General features: G+C 54.1%; 4 protein-coding genes across 4 annotated transcripts; all 4 read left to right on the top strand.

Moving 5' to 3' along the window:
* The first annotated feature begins 5,492 nt into the window (after positions 1-5,492).
* On the top strand, positions 5,493-9,302 carry LOC122376844. The gene is made up of 4 exons (XM_043356814.1): positions 5,493-5,752; positions 6,102-6,241; positions 6,399-7,837; positions 8,861-9,302. The coding sequence occupies exons 1-4, from the start codon at positions 5,518-5,520 to the stop codon at positions 9,300-9,302; spliced, it is 2,256 nt and encodes a 751-aa protein (XP_043212749.1). The 5' UTR covers positions 5,493-5,517.
* Positions 9,303-9,363: 61 nt separating this feature from the next.
* Positions 9,364-9,798, top strand: LOC122376843 (ATP-dependent DNA helicase PIF6-like). Its single transcript, XM_043356813.1, has one exon. It carries the CDS (start codon positions 9,364-9,366, stop codon positions 9,796-9,798), a length of 435 nt encoding a protein of 144 aa, XP_043212748.1.
* Positions 9,799-14,130: 4,332 nt separating this feature from the next.
* Positions 14,131-18,389, top strand: LOC122376842. The gene is made up of 4 exons (XM_043356812.1): positions 14,131-15,710; positions 16,928-17,175; positions 17,526-18,309; positions 18,362-18,389. The coding sequence occupies exons 1-4, from the start codon at positions 14,131-14,133 to the stop codon at positions 18,387-18,389; spliced, it is 2,640 nt and encodes an 879-aa protein (XP_043212747.1).
* Positions 18,390-18,496: 107 nt separating this feature from the next.
* Positions 18,497-19,420, top strand: LOC122376841 (ATP-dependent DNA helicase PIF7-like). The gene has a single exon (XM_043356811.1). It carries the CDS (start codon positions 18,563-18,565, stop codon positions 19,409-19,411), a length of 849 nt encoding a protein of 282 aa, XP_043212746.1. The 5' UTR covers positions 18,497-18,562; the 3' UTR covers positions 19,412-19,420.
* Positions 19,421-20,136: the final 716 nt, after the last annotated feature.

The raw sequence follows: 20,136 nt of genomic DNA, 5'->3' as shown, positions 1-20,136 counted from the left end.
CAGCACGCGACACGTGCAAGGTAAAACCACGGTTGTGAAAAAAATGACGATTTCGTGCATTGAGAGAAAAATCGATGCTGCTGGAAAACGGCTTGACGGAATGAAATCGGTGTTGTATCATTTTGTAGACAAAGTATGGTAATCAGAGAATAGCAACAAAAAATGATGATCCGTACCATTTCCTTAATAATGAAAAATTAATTTGAAAATTTGATTCGCGCGTAGCGCGACGTCCTTTAAACATCAAAACGTATTGAAAACCGCTGATCAATCGCTATGAAACCTACATATTCGGAAAGAGCATTCTTTTGACCAATATCCACCCAAAATATTATCGAAAAAGTCAATAAATTTTGTGAAAATGATCAAGCATGTGAGTGTTTTGTTAACGTTACCGGTATTTTTCGACAAAATCCGATCGTGGATAGGCCGGCAAGTCATTCAACTTTTGACAATAGCTATCAAAGCATGGGCTGCAATGCACCGCCCGCCAAGGGGAATCCCAAACACTGAAAATAAGCGCCTACCAGTAAACAGCACATTTTTGTACTAGGAATAATCAGCTGCTACTGGCCGATTGCGCTGAAACTTGGGACTGTGGGTGGAGGGGGCACTCATCTGGCGATGCTATGGTCATGTGTGACAGGTAGGGTGGATCGATTGCACGTGCGCACGTGAGGGGTCCGCTTCTACATCTCAAGAACGGCTGGGCCGATTTCTCTCAAATTTTGTATACTGATAGGAACAGTTTAGAAAGGTGGCTGGCACAAGTCATCTGGAGTCTCAGCGCGTGCGCACGTGCAGTGGGCCAGTTGATATCTCAAGAACGGCTGGGCCGATCGCGCTCAAATTTGGTACGTACTTTAATCGAGTATGAGAAGGGTAACTACGTGTAGGTTATGAGTAAGGTAGGGTGTGGGTAGGGTAGGGTAGGGTAGGTAGGGTAGGGTAGGGTAGGGTAGGGTTAGGGGTAGGGTAGGGTAGGGTAGGGTAGGGTAGGGTAGGGTAGGGTAGGGTAGGGTAGGGTAGGGTAGGGTAGGGTAGGGTAGAGGTAGGGTATGTATATTGTAGGTTATGTTAAGTTTGAGTGCATAAGGGCCAACATCCGAAAGACTAAAACAACCCCGGGTAATCAGCACAGCATACCATACAGTTCAGTTAAAACCAAATGTCAAACTTCACCTAGCTCATACAAATAAAAATATAACCTCATACACCCAAACTAATGCCCCATTAACAATATCTATCGAATCTATACAGTTATCGCCCAAACATGGCCATCTAGGCCATGTTTGGGCGATACGGCGCACCCTGATCGCACCGGGGTGCGCCGTCAGCACGTGCAAAAGGGTGCTCTCATACGGTTAACACGGGGGGCTGACATGCAGATCGGACGAAAATTGGGCCTGCAGCGCTCTTTCCCGAGCTTATTACTCGGCGAAACGAGGTCGTAGAGACATGCGGTTGCCACCACTGGATAGAGGAGAGATGGGCCTAGCGTATTGATATGGTTTCATAGTATAGCACGCGCCACGTGCAAGATAGCACCCCGGTTGTTAAAAAATGACCGATTCATGCATTGTGGGAAGAAAACGATGTCGCTGGGGAAAACGGCTTGACGGAATGAAATCGGGTTGTATCATTTTGCAGACAAATGTACGTGTAATAATAGGAAAGCAAATAAAAAGTGACGATCCGTACCATTTCTTTAATATTGAAAAATTAAATTAAAAATTATTTCGCGCGAAGCGCGATGTCCTTTACAACATCAAAACGTATTGAAAACGCTGATCAATCGCTATGAAACCTACATATTCGGAAAGAGCATTCTTTTCTGACCAATATCCACCCAAAATATTATCGAAAAGTCAAAAAACTTATGTGAAAAATGACTCAAGCATACGACCGTGTTTCGCTAGCGTCACGCTGTTTACGAAGGAATTTAATTGATTGCGTCGATAAAGAAAAGTACCACAGACAGCCCGGGAATCGAACCCGGGACCTAAGAGCTTAAAGCCGGATGCGCTACCGATCGCGCCAGAGCGGACTGACACTGATTGAGCTCCAATCGGAGTAACTCAGATCTCGGTAACGATATGACGGAAATTTTAATATGGAGAGAGCAAGTGTTTTACGCATATAACTCATATGATTCCTTATATAACATTTTAGATATTTAAGTAGGTACACTTCAAGCTAAAATTTTATTTGCATAGCGTGAGAGATTATTTATGAAAACTTGATCAAAATTTTAGTTCCCTTTTTAGCCACGACCTTGATTTGTCGCATAGCAACGGGACACGCAACAATGGTAAAACAATTTCAGCAAGAGCAGTCTGTGAGTGAATGCACCACAGGCTCGAGTAATATGTTTCGCTGTGGGATGACTATTGACTTTTCGAGAGGCGATCGTTTGAGTGAAATTTTGGCCTATTTGTGCGTATGATCTGCGCTCACTTGATTGTCTCAGTAAGCCCTGATGTGAATTTCCTTGCTCAACGGCTGATCATTGAAACTTTGCGAGGAGTTATTTGATGAGTAATTCGAGTCATTCGGGTAGATACCATACCTGCCGTTAGCTTGATTACTCATAAGTTGTCCAAAAGCAATCTACTGTCTGCACTTTTACCCAGCTAACTTAGACAGCCATGCCGCGTCATGACCGTGGCGTGCTGTCGGGCGGCAAATGCCGCGGCCCAGCGCCGGCGGCGTGAACGGATGGCTCAGGCCAGGAGGGAGGCCGAGGCGCTCCGTAACGCCGAGCGGGAAAGACAGCGACGGGCGGCCTTCGATGAGGCACAAAGAGAAGCGGACGCCGAACGGCAGCGACAGCGGCGGGCCGCCATGGATGACGCTGAGAGAGAAGCGCACGCTGAACGGCAGCGACAGCGAAGGGCTGTCATGGATGACGCCGAGAGAGAAGCGGACGCTGAAAGGCAGCGCGCGGCGTGCCGCCCTCGATGACGCTGGGCGCCTGGCAGAGGCCGAGAGGCAGCGACAGCGACGGGCTGACATGCCAACGAGGTACGTGACGCGGAACGGGCGGCCGACGCGAGGGGCCACATGGAGGGGCGCCGCAGAGTCGACCGGGCCAATCGAGCCGCCTGTGACGCCGACTCTGTGCTGTCCGGTCGCCAGCCGGTGGCCAGGCTCGACACGGGGGCACGCGACACGGTATGTCCGCACTGCGGCGCCTCCTCTGGCGAGAGGAGCGGGCCACTCTGTGCTGTTCGGGGGGAAAGGTAAACCTAGATCCCCTGCCCGCCCGCCACCGCTGCTCCGTGAACTGTGGACGGGCGACACGCTGGAGGCACGCACATTCAGACAGCACTCCGGCGCTGAACACGGCGCTGTCGCTGGCGTCTATGATGACACGGGAGGGTGAGGCGGCGGCGGACGGTGGGTATGCACCATCAGTGATCATTCAAGGTAGGTTGTACCACCGCGTCGGTCCGCTGCAGGCCAGAGACGGGGAGCGGCCGTCGTTCGCCCAGATTTATGTGAATGACCCGGACTGTGACGACCGGCGGCCGAGGCCGCGCTGCGTCTAGGACACGTGCCGCTGCCCCGCGGCACCGGGAGCCGGAGCGGGCGCGCCTGCTGACGCTGCTCGAACAGCTGCAGGTCCTGCTGCGTCAGGTAAATCCCTATGTGCAGGACTTTATCCACGCCGCCGAGCTGCCGGAGGAGGAGGTTCAGCAGCAGAGACTGGTGGTAAGTGCCGACGCCCGCCGGCCGACCAGCACCCCCGACGGTACAACCGCGCCGAGGGGTTCCGGGAGGTGGCCGTGCTGATGGACGAGGAGCCCGTCCATCAGGACATCGTGCTGCGTCGCCGTGCCGATGCCGAAGGTCCGTTCCTCCAGACGGTAAATGAGACGCACCGGGCGTTTGAGGCTCTGCACTTTGTGCTCCTTCTGCCGTTTGGCACAGACGGCTGGCAGCCCGACCTACGGCAGGCGGTGGCAAACGGGCGCGGGGACGTGAGGGGCGTGTCGCTGATGCAGTACTACGCTCATCGGCTGCAGCTGCGACCCGACCTCGATGACTCACTGTTCCGCGCAGGACGCCTGTTTCAGGAGTACGTGTGCATGGCTTTTGCGCGCGTAGAGACCCAGCGTCTGCTGTACCTGGCTCGGAACCAGCCGGCCTGCGTGCCGAGCTGTACCAGCGCTCCAGGACGCGCTGCCGGGGGACGCCGAAAGGGAGCTGGCCGGCGGAGACCGCGTCGGTCAGCGTGTCATCCTCGGCTTCCTTCACCGGCGGGCCCCGGTACTACAGCGCAGGTGAATTATTTACGAGCGCGTTACATTGCTTATTATGTAGAAATCGGTTGTTGAATCAAATGTTTAAATCCCGGCGTGCCTGTGGGGGGGGGGGGGAAAGTGTGATTTGAACAGCCCCCCCCCCCGCCCCGCTGGGGTTTTTCGTGAATATCTCAAAAATTGTTGCCACCGTTTTTGGTACACATCATAATGCATCTATTCTGCATGTGTTGTGAAAATTGCATACCAAGATCACTCAAGGTCAGGTCACCAGGTCATGTCAAATGACTTTAGTTACAAATAGAGCCTCGCCGAAAAAAACATCGTGTAGGTCGTTACGAGACGAAGCCAACGGTACCCGGTTTTAAGGTCATAGGTCAAATGGTGACCTCTGAGGTCAGTTCAATTACCCAAAAGTCGGGAAAACCGGGACCTGTTAGAACGTCGTAAAGTGTGGCTGTTATGGGGTTTTCCGGGGTGGTTATCTCGAATATCATATTAGTTTTGATCGCAATGATGTCTTCATGCATTAAGGTCAGGTCGGGTCAGGTCAGGTCAGGTCAACCAGTAGGTGTTCTGCCGGGTATTCGCGGTAGGTGTCAACCGTCTCTGTCAGCTTCATAACATGTTCCGAAATCCGAAGGCACCAAAACTACTTCGTACATGTTCAAATGGTCGCTAAATTCGAATTCAGCTCCAAAGAATAGCTAGCCTCGAAACATGTAAAACTCGAAAAGTGAGCCGAGGTCATCAAAGGTCAATGACCTGACCTGACCTTCAGGTGACTTTGATACCCACCCTAATGCCTGGGACCAACATCATATCACATTGTTTGAACGCTTGAAACCACGAAAAGACTGCAAACGCGCGGCTAATGCGAGCCGACATACTCCGAATCGCGATTCCGGCCAAACATGGTCTCGAAAAGTAGGTCACAGGTCAAAGGTCATTTGGGTCAGGGTCATGAAATTTTCATGATATGACCGTGTTCATGTAACTACGGATATTCTGGGCTCTCGAGAACGGAAGGGCTCTATTTTGAATACTGATGACGTCACATTTGTGTCGTGAGGTCACGAAAGGCCACAATTCCAAAGAGCCACACAATCTCATCCCCCCTCTCTCTCTCCCCCAACCAATTGGTCGCGTTGTGATAGGTGTATATGTCAGCCTTTAGATAGGATTTTTGCGATACTTCATTTCCTCATTTGGTGTTTTACCTTTGTCTCAATGAATCAGGTACCAAGACGCCATGGCCATCGTGCGAGTGTACGGCAGGCCGACGTACTTCGTGACGTTCACCTGCAACCCAAACTGGCCTGAGATCCAGGCGGCGCTCCTGCCCGGCCAGGATGCGCAGTCCCGCCCCGATCTGGTGGCCAGGGTGTTCCACCTAAAGCTGAAGGCCCTGCTGAAGGAGCTCACCACCAGCGGCATCTTCGGACGCTGTGTCTCCATGCTGATGGTGGTCGAGTTCCAAAAACGAGGTGAGTAGGCACTAAAGGTTTGTGTTCGTGTGTGTGGGGGGGGGGGGAGGAGGGAGTGTGAAGAAAACCAATACAGCTCATCATGCATCAATTTTACGTCGTGTGCATAATTTTAGCGCTCAGGTCACTTAGGTCAGGTCGAACTTACAAGTCTAAACCGCAAGATTTTTTTTCAGAATCGCAACATCTGCCCAGTTGCAATGAGCAAAGTGCAGCTTATGGCCAGCAGTGGCCCGAAAGGTCATGTTGGTTCATAAAAAGTCACCACATGACTTTGACCTGAAGTCAATTTTTTAAGGTCCTATTCTATCTCAATCGCCGCTTAAAACATTATTTACTTTCCCTGCAGGTCTGCCGCACGGCCATATCCTGGTCATCGTCCGGCAGGAGGACCGCCCGCGGACTGCCGACGATGTAGACGCGGTGATCACGGCGGAACTGCCCGACCCAGCCAGGTCAGACCAGGCGCGCCGCCTGCACGAGATCGTGGTGAGTACCATGGTACACCGCCAGTGCGGCGCCGCCAACCCGACGGCCGCCTGCATGGATGGCGGCCGCTGCTCCAAGGGCTTTCCCAAGCCGTTCGCCAACGAGACAGAGTGGCGGGATGACCATCCGTACCCTGTCTACAGGCGGCGACCGGCAGGAGGGCGGCCAGGAGTTTGTGCGTGACGGGCGGCTCATCACCAACCAGTGGGTGGTACCCTTCTCTCCATACCTGTCCCTGAAATATGAGGCTCACGTGAACGTGGAGGTGTGCTGTTCGGTGCAGAGTGTCAAGTATCTTTTCAGGTACATCTACAAGGGCCCGGACCGCCAGATGGTGCGCGCTGACAACCTGATCGGCGGCGATGACGAGATCGCAGAGTACCAGGACATGCGCTCGATCGGTGCCAGTGAAGCCTGCTGGCGTCTGTTCGACATGCCGATGAGCCAGCGGCAGCCGAACGTGGTCGCTCTACAGGTGCACCTCGAGGATCACCAGCTGGTGTACTTCGAGCCGGGACAGGAGCGGCAGGCGGCTCAGGCCGCCCGACGCACCCATCTCACCGCCTGGCTGGAGTATAACCGGGAGTCGGCCGCCGCCGACCCGGACTGCCGCCGACTGCTCTACCCGGACTTCCCGTCGCGGTATACCTGGCAGGCCGGCCAGAAGGTGTGGCGCAAACGGCGCCAACAGCAGGCGGCAGAGGCAATCGGCCGCGTGGTGAGCCTCTCACCACGTCACGGCGACGTGTTCTACCTCCGCGTGCTGCTGCACCACGTCGCGGGGGCGGCGTCCTTTGAGGAGCTGCGCACCGTGGACGGCGTGGTCTGTGCCACCTATCGTGAGGCGTGCTGCCTGCGTGGCCTTCTGCAGGACGACCGCGAGTGGGAGGTGACGATGGAGGACGCGGCGCACGCACAGATGCCGGCTCAAATCCGGCGCCTCTTCGTGACGCTGCTGCTCTTCTGCGCACCAGCCGATCCGTCAGAGCTGTTCCGGCGTCACCTGGACGCCATGTCTGATGACTTCGGCCGTCGTCATCGCGACCTGCCGGACGAGCTGCGCGCTGCACTAACACTGGTGGACCTGGAGCGGCAGCTACAGCAGGCCGGCAAAGAGCTCCGAGACTTCGGTCTGCCGGAGGTGACGCCCGATCAGCGGGCGCGGGCAGCTGAGCTGCAGCAGGCCGCCGAGCTGCGCCAGCTGCCGCGGCTCATTCAAGAGGAGCTGGAATATGACGCAGCAGCGCTCAGAGACCAGGTGGCCATCCAGCTGCCCACTCTGCTGCCGCCGCAGCGCCACGTCTTCGACCTGGTAATGACGGCCGTCGACGGGCGGCGTCCGCTGGCCGTGTTCGTGGACGCCGCTGGTGGCACCGGAAAGACGTACGTCTTCAACACGCTGCTGGCGGCGGTGCGCTCGCAGGGTATGGTAGCGCTCGCAGTGGCCTTCAGTGGAATTGCTGCCACTCTGCTGGACGGCGGGCGCACATACCACTCGCGTTTCAAGGCACCGCTGCAGGTGGACGCGACATCAACGTGCGCCATCAGCGCGCAGAGCCCGCTGGCGGAGCTCATCCGACGGACGGCGCTCATCGTGTGGGACGAGGCCCCATGGCCCACCGTCACCACCTGGAGGCGTTCGACCGCACGCTGCGTGACGTCACTGGCAGCGAGGAGCCGTTCGGCGGAAAAGTCCTCGTGCTGGGCGGGGATTTCCGCCAAATTCTCCCAGTCATCAGGTAACTAACAACAACAGGCGTTCAGTGTGTATGAGAAAAAAATGTATATACAATTATAATAGCTGTGGTACGTTTGTTATTATTAGTGTGTAATTGAATGCAACTGATATAATGCTCTTCGGCCCAATCGCATTATTGCAGTTTAACATGTGAAATAAGTCGGAGCCATGAACATTCAACCGCTATGCCTTCAAAACGTATTCACTCATTTATATCGATGCCAGCGTCGTAAACACACTGCCGCAGCGGATTGATCGTAGACCGCATGCTTTGTGGTTTCTTTGGCTTCGCCCTGGTGGGAGGGGCTTTTTGACCACACTCGCCAGTTTACACTCACACTCGCCCACACAGTGAGCCCAGTAAAGAAATATGGGCTAAATTTGCTATGGCCGAAAATAAATCCATTGTGCATCGTGTGAGTTATTTCTTACATCCGGTCACATAAGGTCAACAGGTTCCAGATTAAGATTAAGACGGGTCATCCAGCAGTTTTTGCGATAACTTTAAGTAAACATGTTAGAGCGATGCAAACACGTTAGTCAGATGGATTCAGTTAAACGATACAAATTGACAGTTATTATGACACATGACCTTTACCGGTAGGGTCACGACCTCGACCCTAGGTCAGATTTTGTAGTCGGTCTTTTGAGGTGAGATTATGCTTCATTTGACGCGTCTCAACGAGCGGAATGCGTCGCTGATAAAATCGACAATACAACCTTGATGAAAAGTTTCGCAGAAAAACGGTTCCCGAAAAAATTTATGCTTTAGTTTTTCCCCTGTGGCTTAGACCCCCACCAGGGCGCCGGCTAAGCAGCCATTTCTTAGCATTAGTGGCCGTCTCGGCGCGTTTTTATATGCATATTATTGTCCGTTTCAGGCACGGTACCCGCGCACAGGTGGTGGACGCCTGTCTGCGACGGTCAGCGCTGTGGCGTCACTTCATTGTGGCGCCGCTGCTGGAGAACATGCGGGCGCGGCGGGCAGCCGGGCCGGACGGTCCAGAGCTGCGGGCGTTCTGTGACTGGCTGCTCGAGCTGGGAGAGGGACGCGCAGAGGGCCCCGAGGATGGGTTTGTTCAGCTGCCCCCGCACCTGGTGATGGACGCCGATATCGACGCTGTCATTGACTGGGTGTTTGATGACCTGGCAGGGCGACACGGCGACCGGGAGTGGATGGCGTCGCGGGCTGTGCTCGCGCCGCGAAACACTCGGGTCGACGAGCTGAACGCCGCAGTCACCGAGCGCTTCCCCGGAGAGGCCGTCCGCCTGCTGAGCGCCGACAGTCTGGTGGAGGAGGCCGAGCAGCTGGATTCCACATGAGTATCTAAACACTCTGTGCGCTCCCGGCTTCCCACCTCACTGCTTGATGATCAAGCCAGGCATGCCACTCATGCTACTTCGTAATCTGTCCGCCACTGACGGACTGTGCAATGGCACGCGACTTATCGCTGGTCGTATCATCAGCCCGCGACTCATGGAGGCCACCATCGCCTGCGGCAAAAACGCCGGAAGGCAAGTGCTTATTCCACGGCTCCCACTCCAGCCCCCGGATGACGCGTTTCCCTTCCGCTGGGAGCGTCGCCAGTTCCCCGTGCGGCCAGGTTTCGCCATGACGGTGAACAAAGCCCAGGGGCAGACGCTCGGTCGGGTCGCGGTCTTTCTGGAGGAGCCAGTATTCAGCCACGGGCAGCTGTACGTGGCTGCATCGCGGGTCGGCCGGCCGGCGGATCTGAGGATCGCGCTGCCCAGAGGTGGCCAAGGCGCAACACCCAATGTGGTGTACACGGAGGTGATGGGCCGAGGTGATGGCCGGTAGATCAGCGGGTCGCAGAGGCGACGGGTAGCCAGAGCGCTACGAGCAACGTGGAGAGGAGGAGCGAGGAGCAACGAGGAGAAAACGGCCGGCCGACCGTGATGCAGGACGGATCAATCCTGGCGAGCCAATGCGCCGCCAAGTGGAAAATTTACACATTAACATAATGCCGCAACTGGCTTTGGTGACCTCCAATGCGCGAGCGCAACTTATATTTTGAGGAAATCAATGTATCGAGTGGCATGTTATAAAACATGTTTGATATGCTCTGATGATATATTTGATATTTGATGATATATTTTGATATTTGAGATCACATCTAACAATGGGCGTTTGCCTCCAGCTATACGATCGGCTGCGAGTAGCACACACCGAGTACTTTCGGGGGGCCTTATTGCCGCTGCCCACGGCCGCCGTGTCTTCCCTCACCAGAGGTGTGCGCTCTGCACCCGGTGAGGGGTCTCGGGCGTTAAATAGAGACGCAACCCGATGTGGCAGCCTCCACGCGGCGGGTTGCGGGGTAAAAGCTAATAGCCACACGGAGCGACACGTAAGTATTTCACTGTTGTATTCACTAGATTTGATTACGTTGCAGAAACATGTCATGTGCTGTCACCTGCGCACTGCAGCTGCTTCCACTCCTTATCACGGCATGGCTTAGTGTCAGCCCGGAGGAAGACAAGAGGACGCACGAGCGCTGCGCTGGATTCTCCGACAGCATCTTCTTAGTCGCGATGGTGACTGATACAACCAGCGTCTTACGGGTAAGGCAAGAAATAAAGTATGGTTTGGTATGTGTTGAGTAGAGCTTCTGGGTAGGGTAGGGCAGTGTAGCGTATGGTAAGGTTGAGTGCATAAGGGGCCAGCATGCGAAGGACTCAAACAACCCGTAATCAGCACCAGCATACCATACAGTTTAAAGAATCAAATTTCACCTAACTCATACAAATAAAAATATTATACATCAAACTAATGGCCCCATTGAACAATAGCCATCGAAACGTACAGTTATCGCGTTCATCCATCCATCCATCCTGGGTAGGGCAGGGTATTGTAGTGTATGTTAAATTTGAGTGCATAAGGGCCCAACATCCGAAAGACTCAAACAACCCGGTAATCAGCACCAGCATACCATACAGTTCAATTAAAACCAAATGTCAAACTTCACATAGCTCATACAAATAAAAATATAACCTCATACACCCAAACTAATGCCCCCATTAACAATATCTATCGAATCTATACAGTTATCGCGCAAACATGGCCATCTAGTCTATATTATGATTATAACATGTCTGTACGACGTGCATCCGTGTGTCATGACTTATGTGTCTTATTGCGCCTGCAAGGCGCCGCGTAGCGACGTGAAATTTGGCATGTCGAATCTGTGGGCGTGGGCGGCCTTTGTATTAAAATTTGGGCGTGATCGGACCAGGGGTGCGCCGTCAGCACGCGCTCGCGTGCGCCATAGGGTTAACACGGGAAACGGTCAAAACGAACATCGTACGAAAACCGGCCTGCGGCGCCTGCTTCCCGGCTGTATAAGTCGGCAACGGGTGGGCGCAGCGAGAAGCGGTTTTCACCACTGGATAGAGGAGAGATGGAACTAGCGTATTGACATGGTTTCATAGTACAGCACGCGACACGTGCAAGGTAAAACCCACGGTTGTGAAAAAATGACCGATTTCGTGCATTGTGGAGAGAAAATCGATGCTGCTGGAAAACGGCTTGACGGAATGAAATCGGTGTTGTATCATTTTGTAGACAAATGTATGTGTAATCAGAGAATAGCAAACAAAAACTGATGATCCGTACCATTTCCTTAATAATGAAAAATTAATTTGAAAATTTGATTCGCGCGTAGCGCGACGTCCTGTACAACATCAAAACGTATTGAAAACGCTGATCAATCGTATGAACCTACATTCGGAAAGAGCATTCTTTTCTGACCAATATCCACCCAAAATTTATCGAAAAGTCATAAACTTTTGTGAAAATGACTCAAGCATGTGACCGTGTTTTGTTAACGTTACCGGTATTTTTCGACAAAATCCGATCGATGGCTATGGCCGGCAAGTCATTCAACTTTTGACAATAGCTATCAAAGCATGGGCATGCACCGCCCGCCAAGGGAATCCCAAACTGAAAATAAGCGCCTACCAGTAAACAGCACATTTTTGTACTAGGAATAACTCAGCTGCTACTGGGCCGATTGCGCTGAAACTTGGACTGTGGGTGGAGGGGCACTCATCTGGCGATGCATGGTCATGTGTGACAGGTAGGGTGGATCGATTGCACGTGCGCACGTGAGGGGTCCGCTTCTACATCTCAAGAACGGCTGGGCCGATTTCTCTCAATTTTGTATACTGATAGGAACAGTTTAGAAAGGTGGCTGGCACAAGTCATCTGGAGTCTCAGCGCGTGCGCACGTGCAGTGGGCCAGTTTGATATCTCAAGAACGGCTGGGCCGATCGCGCTCAAATTTGGTACGTTACTTTAATCGAGTATGAGAAGGGTAACTACGTGTAGGTTATGAGTAATAGGGTGTGGTGGGTAGGGTAGGGTAGGGTAGGTAGGTAGGGTAGGGTAGGTAGGGTAGGGTAGGGTAGGGTAGGGTAGGGTAGTAGGGTAGGGTAGGGTAGGTAGGGTAGGGTAGGGTAGGGTAGAGGTAGGGTATGTATATTTGTAGGTTATGTTAAGTTTGAGTGCATAAGGGCCCAACATCCGAAAGACTAAACAACCCGGGTAATCAGCACCAGCATACCATACAGTTCAGTTAAAACCAAATGTCAAACTTCACCTAGCTCATACAAATAAAAATATAACCTCATACACCCAAACTAATGCCCCATTAACAATATCTATCGAATCTATACAGTTATCGCCCAAACATGGCCATCTAGGCCATGTTTGGGCGATACGGCGCACCCCTGATCGCACCAGGGGTGCGCCGTCAGCACGTGCAAAAGGGTGCTCTCATACGGTTAACACGGGGCTGGCTGACATGCAGATCGGACAAAATTGGGCCTGCAGCGCTCCTTTCCCGAGCTTATTACTCGCGAAACGAGGTCGTAGAGACATGCGGTTGCCACCATGGGAGAGATGGGCCTAGCGTATTGATATGGTTTCATAGTATAGCACGCGCCACGTGCAAGATAGCACCCCCGGTTGTTAAAAAATGACCGATTTCATGCATTGTGGGAAGAAAACCGATCGCTGGAAACGGCTTGACGGAATGAATCGGTGTTGTATCATTTTGCAGACAAATGTACGTGTAATAATAGGAAAGCAAATAAAAAGTGACGATCCGTACCATTTCTTTAATATTGAAAAATTAAATTAAAAATTTTTTCGCGCGAAGCGCGATGTCCTTTACAACATCAAAACGTATTGAAAACGCTGATCAATCGCTATGAAACCTACATATTCGGAAAGAGCATTCTTTTCTGACCAATATCCACACCAAAATATTATCGAAAAGTCAAAAAACTTATGTGAAAATGACTCAAGCATACGACCGTGTTTCGCTAGCGTCACGCTGTTTACGAAGGTTTTAATTGATTGCGTCTAAAGAAAAGTACCACAGCCCGCCCGGGAATCGAACCCGGGACCTAAGAGCTTAAAGCCGGATGCGCTACCGATCGCGCCAGAGCGGACTGACCTGATTGAGCTCCAATACCGGAGTAACTCAGATCTCGGTAACGATATGACGGAAATTTTAATATGGAGAGAGCAAGTGTTTTACGCATATAACTCATATGATTCCTTATATAACATTTTAGATATTTAAGTAGGTACACTTCAAGCTAAAATTTTATTTGCATAGCGTGAGAGATTTATTTATGAAAACTTGATCAAAATTTTAGTTCCCTTTTTAGCCACGACCTTGATTTGTCGCATAGCAACGGGACACGCAACAATGGTAAACAATTTCAGCAAGAGCAGTCTGTGAGTGAATGCACCACAGGCTCGAGTAATATGTTTCGCTGTTGGGATGACTATTGACTTTTCGAGAGGCGATCGTTTGAGTGAAATTTTGCGCCTATTTGTGCGTATGATCTGCGCTCACTTGATTGTCTCAGTAAGCCCTGATGTGAATTTCCTTGCTCAACGGCTGATCATTGAAACTTTGCGAGGAGTTATTTGATTGAGTAATTCGAGTCATTCGGGTAGATACCATACCTGCCGTTAGCTTGATTACTCATAAGTTGTCCAAAAGCATCATCTACTGTCTGCACTTTTACCCAGCTAACTTAGACAGCCATGCCGCGTCATGACCGTGGCAGTGCTGCTCGGGCGGCAAATGCCGCGGCCCAGCGCCGGCGGCGTGAACGGATGGCTCAGGCCAGGAGGGAGGCCGAGGCGCTCCGTAACGCCGAGCGGGAAAGACAGCGACGGGCGGCCTTCGATGAGGCACAAAGAGAAGCGGACGCCGAACGGCAGCGACAGCGGCGGGCCGCCATGGATGACGCTGAGAGAGAAGCGCACGCTGAACGGCAGCGACAGCGAAGGGCTGTCATGGATGACGCCGAGAGAGAAGCGGACGCTGAAAGGCAGCGACAGCGGCGTGCCGCCCTCGATGACGCTGGGCGCCTGGCAGAGGCCGAGAGGCAGCGACAGCGACGGGCTGACATGCCCAACGAGGTACGTGACGCGGAACGGGCGGCCGACGCGAGGGGCCACATGGAGGGGCGCCGCAGAGTCGACCGGGCCAATCGAGCCGCCTGTGACGCCGACTCTGTGCTGTCCGGTCGCCAGCCGGTGGCCAGGCTCGACACGGGGGCACGCGACACGGTATGTCCGCACTGCGGCGCCCTCCTCTGGCGAGAGGAGCGGGCCACTCTGTGCTGTTCGGGGGGAAAGGTAAACCTAGATCCCCTGCCCGCCCCGCCACCGCTGCTCCGTGAACTGTGGACGGGCGACACGCTGGAGGCACGCACATTCAGACAGCACTCCCGGCGCCTGAACACGGCGCTGTCGCTGGCGTCTATGATGACACGGGAGGTGAGGCCGGCGGACGGTGGGTATGCACCATCAGTGATCATTCAAGGTAGGTTGTACCACCGCGTCGGTCCGCTGCAGGCCAGAGACGGGGAGCGGCCGTCGTTCGCCCAGATTTATGTGAATGACCCGGACTGTGACGACCCGGCGGCCGAGGCCGCGCTGCGTCTAGGACACGTGCCGCTGCCCCGCGGCACCCGGGAGCCGGAGCGGGCGCGCCTGCTGACGCTGCTCGAACAGCTGCAGGTCCTGCTGCGTCAGGTAAATCCCTATGTGCAGGACTTTATCCACGCCGCCGAGCTGCCGGAGGAGGAGGTTCAGCAGCAGAGACTGGTGGTAAGTGCCGACGCCCGCCCGGCCGACCAGCACCCCCGACGGTACAACCGCGCCGAGGGGTTCCGGGAGGTGGCCGTGCTGATGGACGAGGAGCCCGTCCATCAGGACATCGTGCTGCGTCGCCGTGCCGATGCCGAAGGTCCGTTCCTCCAGACGGTAAATGAGACGCACCGGGCGTTTGAGGCTCTGCACTTTGTGCTCCTTCTGCCGTTTGGCACAGACGGCTGGCAGCCCGACCTACGGCAGGCGGTGGCAAACGGGCGCGGGGACGTGAGGGGCGTGTCGCTGATGCAGTACTACGCTCATCGGCTGCAGCTGCGACCCGACCTCGATGACTCACTGTTCCGCGCAGGACGCCTGTTTCAGGAGTACGTGTGCATGGCTTTTGCGCGCGTAGAGACCCAGCGTCTGCTGTACCTGGCTCGGAACCAGGCCGGCCTGCGTGCCGAGCTGTACCAGCGCCTCCAGGACGCGCTGCCGGGGGACGCCGAAAGGGAGCTGGCCGGCGGAGACCGCGTCGGTCAGCGTGTCATCCTGCCGGCTTCCTTCACCGGCGGGCCCCGGTACTACCAGCGCAGGTGAATTATTTACGAGCGCGTTACATTGCTTATTATGTAGAAATCGGTTGTTGAATCAAATGTTTAACCCGTGCCCTGTTGGGGGGGGGGGGGAAAGTGTGATTTTGAACAGCCCCCCCCCCCGCCCCGCTGGGGTTTTTCGTGAATATCTCAAAAATTGTTGCCACCGTTTTTGGTACACATCATAATGCATCTATTCTGCATGTGTTGTGAAAATTGCATACCAAGATCACTCAAGGTCAGGTCACCAGGTCATGTCAAATGACTTTAGTTACAAATAGAGCCTCGCCGAAAAAAACATCGTGTAGGTCGTTACGAGACGAAGCCAACGGTACCCGGTTTTAAGGTCATAGGTCAAATGGTGACCTCTGAGGTCAGTTCAATTACCCAAAAGTCGGGAAAACCGGGACCTGTTAGAACGTCGTAAAGTGTGGCTGTTATGGGGTTTTCCGGGGTGGTTATCTCGAATATCATATTAGTTTTGATCGCAATGATGTCTTCATGCATTAAGGTCAGGTCGGGTCAGGTCAGGTCAGGTCAACCAGTAGGTGTTCTGCCGGGTATTCGCGGTAGGTGTCAACCGTCTCTGTCAGCTTCATAACATGTTCCGAAATCCGAAGGCACCAAAACTACTTCGTACATGTTCAAATGGTCGCTAAATTCGAATTCAGCTCCAAAGAATAGCTAGCCTCGAAACATGTAAAACTCGAAAAGTGAGCCGAGGTCATCAAAGGTCAATGACCTGACCTGACCTTCAGGTGACTTTGATACCCACCCTAATGCCTGGGACCAACATCATATCACATTGTTTGAACGCTTGAAACCACGAAAAGACTGCAAACGCGCGGCTAATGCGAGCCGACATACTCCGAATCGCGATTCCGGCCAAACATGGTCTCGAAAAGTAGGTCACAGGTCAAAGGTCATTTGGGTCAGGGTCATGAAATTTTCATGATATGACCGTGTTCATGTAACTACGGATATTCTGGGCTCTCGAGAACGGAAGGGCTCTATTTTGAATACTGATGACGTCACATTTGTGTCGTGAGGTCACGAAAGGCCACAATTCCAAAGAGCCACACAATCTCATCCCCCCTCTCTCTCTCCCCCCAACCAATTGGTCGCGTTGTGATAGGTGTATATGTCAGCCTTTAGATAGGATTTTTGCGATACTTCATTTCCTCATTTGGTGTTTTACCTTTGTCTCAATGAATCAGGTACCAAGACGCCATGGCCATCGTGCGAGTGTACGGCAGGCCGACGTACTTCGTGACGTTCACCTGCAACCCAAACTGGCCTGAGATCCAGGCGGCGCTCCTGCCCGGCCAGGATGCGCAGTCCCGCCCCGATCTGGTGGCCAGGGTGTTCCACCTAAAGCTGAAGGCCCTGCTGAAGGAGCTCACCACCAGCGGCATCTTCGGACGCTGTGTCTCCATGCTGATGGTGGTCGAGTTCCAAAAACGAGGTGAGTAGGCACTAAAGGTTTGTGTTCGTGTGTGTGTGGGGGGGGGGGAGGAGGGAGTGTGAAGAAAACCAATACAGCTCATCATGCATCAATTTTACGTCGTGTGCATAATTTTAGCGCTCAGGTCACTTAGGTCAGGTCGAACTTACAAGTCTAAACCGCAAGATTTTTTTTCAGAATCGCAACATCTGCCCAGTTGCAATGAGCAAAGTGCAGCTTATGGCCAGCAGTGGCCCGAAAGGTCATGTTGGTTCATAAAAAGTCACCACATGACTTTGACCTGAAGTCAATTTTTTAAGGTCCTATTCTATCTCAATCGCCGCTTAAAACATTATTTACTTTCCCTGCAGGTCTGCCGCACGGCCATATCCTGGTCATCGTCCGGCAGGAGGACCGCCCGCGGACTGCCGACGATGTAGACGCGGTGATCACGGCGGAACTGCCCGACCCAGCCAGGTCAGACCAGGCGCGCCGCCTGCACGAGATCGTGGTGAGTACCATGGTACACCGCCAGTGCGGCGCCGCCAACCCGACGGCCGCCTGCATGGATGGCGGCCGCTGCTCCAAGGGCTTTCCCAAGCCGTTCGCCAACGAGACAGAGTGGCGGGATGACCATCCGTACCCTGTCTACAGGCGGCGACCGGCAGCCGAGGGCGGCCAGGAGTTTGTGCGTGACGGGCGGCTCATCACCAACCAGTGGGTGGTACCCTTCTCTCCATACCTGTCCCTGAAATATGAGGCTCACGTGAACGTGGAGGTGTGCTGTTCGGTGCAGAGTGTCAAGTATCTTTTCAGGTACATCTACAAGGGCCCGGACCGCCAGATGGTGCGCGCTGACAACCTGATCGGCGGCGATGACGAGATCGCAGAGTACCAGGACATGCGCTCGATCGGTGCCAGTGAAGCCTGCTGGCGTCTGTTCGACATGCCGATGAGCCAGCGGCAGCCGAACGTGGTCGCTCTACAGGTGCACCTCGAGGATCACCAGCTGGTGTACTTCGAGCCGGGACAGGAGCGGCAGGCGGCTCAGGCCGCCCGACGCACCCATCTCACCGCCTGGCTGGAGTATAACCGGGAGTCGGCCGCCGCCGACCCGGACTGCCGCCGACTGCTCTACCCGGACTTCCCGTCGCGGTATACCTGGCAGGCCGGCCAGAAGGTGTGGCGCAAACGGCGCCAACAGCAGGCGGCAGAGGCAATCGGCCGCGTGGTGAGCCTCTCACCACGTCACGGCGACGTGTTCTACCTCCGCGTGCTGCTGCACCACGTCGCGGGGGCGGCGTCCTTTGAGGAGCTGCGCACCGTGGACGGCGTGGTCTGTGCCACCTATCGTGAGGCGTGCTGCCTGCGTGGCCTTCTGCAGGACGACCGCGAGTGGGAGGTGACGATGGAGGACGCGGCGCACGCACAGATGCCGGCTCAAATCCGGCGCCTCTTCGTGACGCTGCTGCTCTTCTGCGCACCAGCCGATCCGTCAGAGCTGTTCCGGCGTCACCTGGACGCCATGTCTGATGACTTCGGCCGTCGTCATCGCGACCTGCCGGACGAGCTGCGCGCTGCACTAACACTGGTGGACCTGGAGCGGCAGCTACAGCAGGCCGGCAAAGAGCTCCGAGACTTCGGTCTGCCGGAGGTGACGCCCGATCAGCGGGCGCGGGCAGCTGAGCTGCAGCAGGCCGCCGAGCTGCGCCAGCTGCCGCGGCTCATTCAAGAGGAGCTGGAATATGACGCAGCAGCGCTCAGAGACCAGGTGGCCATCCAGCTGCCCACTCTGCTGCCGCCGCAGCGCCACGTCTTCGACCTGGTAATGACGGCCGTCGACGGGCGGCGTCCGCTGGCCGTGTTCGTGGACGCCGCTGGTGGCACCGGAAAGACGTACGTCTTCAACACGCTGCTGGCGGCGGTGCGCTCGCAGGGTATGGTAGCGCTCGCAGTGGCCTTCAGTGGAATTGCTGCCACTCTGCTGGACGGCGGGCGCACATACCACTCGCGTTTCAAGGCACCGCTGCAGGTGGACGCGACATCAACGTGCGCCATCAGCGCGCAGAGCCCGCTGGCGGAGCTCATCCGACGGACGGCGCTCATCGTGTGGGACGAGGCCCCCATGGCCCACCGTCACCACCTGGAGGCGTTCGACCGCACGCTGCGTGACGTCACTGGCAGCGAGGAGCCGTTCGGCGGAAAAGTCCTCGTGCTGGGCGGGGATTTCCGCCAAATTCTCCCAGTCATCAGGTAACTAACAACAACAGGCGTTCAGTGTGTATGAGAAAAAAAATGTATATACAATTATAATAGCTGTGGTACGTTTGTTATTATTAGTGTGTAATTGAATGCAACTGATATAATGCTCTTCGGCCCAATCGCATTATTGCAGTTTAACATGTGAAATAAGTCGGAGCCATGAACATTCAACCGCTATGCCTTCAAAACGTATTCACTCATTTATATCGATGCCAGCGTCGTAAACACACTGCCGCAGCGGATTGATCGTAGACCGCATGCTTTGTGGTTTCTTTGGCTTCGCCCTGGTGGGAGGGGCTTTTTGACCACACTCGCCAGTTTACACTCACACTCGCCCACACAGTGAGCCCAGTAAAGAAATATGGGCTAAATTTGCTATGGCCGAAAATAAATCCATTGTGCATCGTGTGAGTTATTTCTTACATCCGGTCACATAAGGTCAACAGGTTTCCAGATTAAGATTAAGACGGGTCATCCAGCAGTTTTTGCGATAACTTTAAGTAAACATGTTAGAGCGATGCAAACACGTTAGTCAGATGGATTCAGTTAAACGATACAAATTGACAGTTATTATGACACATGACCTTTACCGGTAGGGTCACGACCTCGACCCTAGGTCAGATTTTGTAGTCGGTCTTTTGAGGTGAGATTATGCTTCATTTGACGCGTCTCAACGAGCGGAATGCGTCGCTGATAAAATCGACAATACAACCTTGATGA

Source organism: Amphibalanus amphitrite, unplaced genomic scaffold (assembly GCF_019059575.1).
Source record: "Amphibalanus amphitrite isolate SeventyFive unplaced genomic scaffold, NRLGWU_Aamphi_draft 002344F_arrow, whole genome shotgun sequence".
Taxonomy (NCBI): Eukaryota; Metazoa; Arthropoda; class Thecostraca; order Balanomorpha; family Balanidae; genus Amphibalanus; species Amphibalanus amphitrite.
The sequence above is the reverse complement of the archived record's forward strand: the minus strand, read 5'-3'. Positions and strand labels throughout refer to the sequence as shown.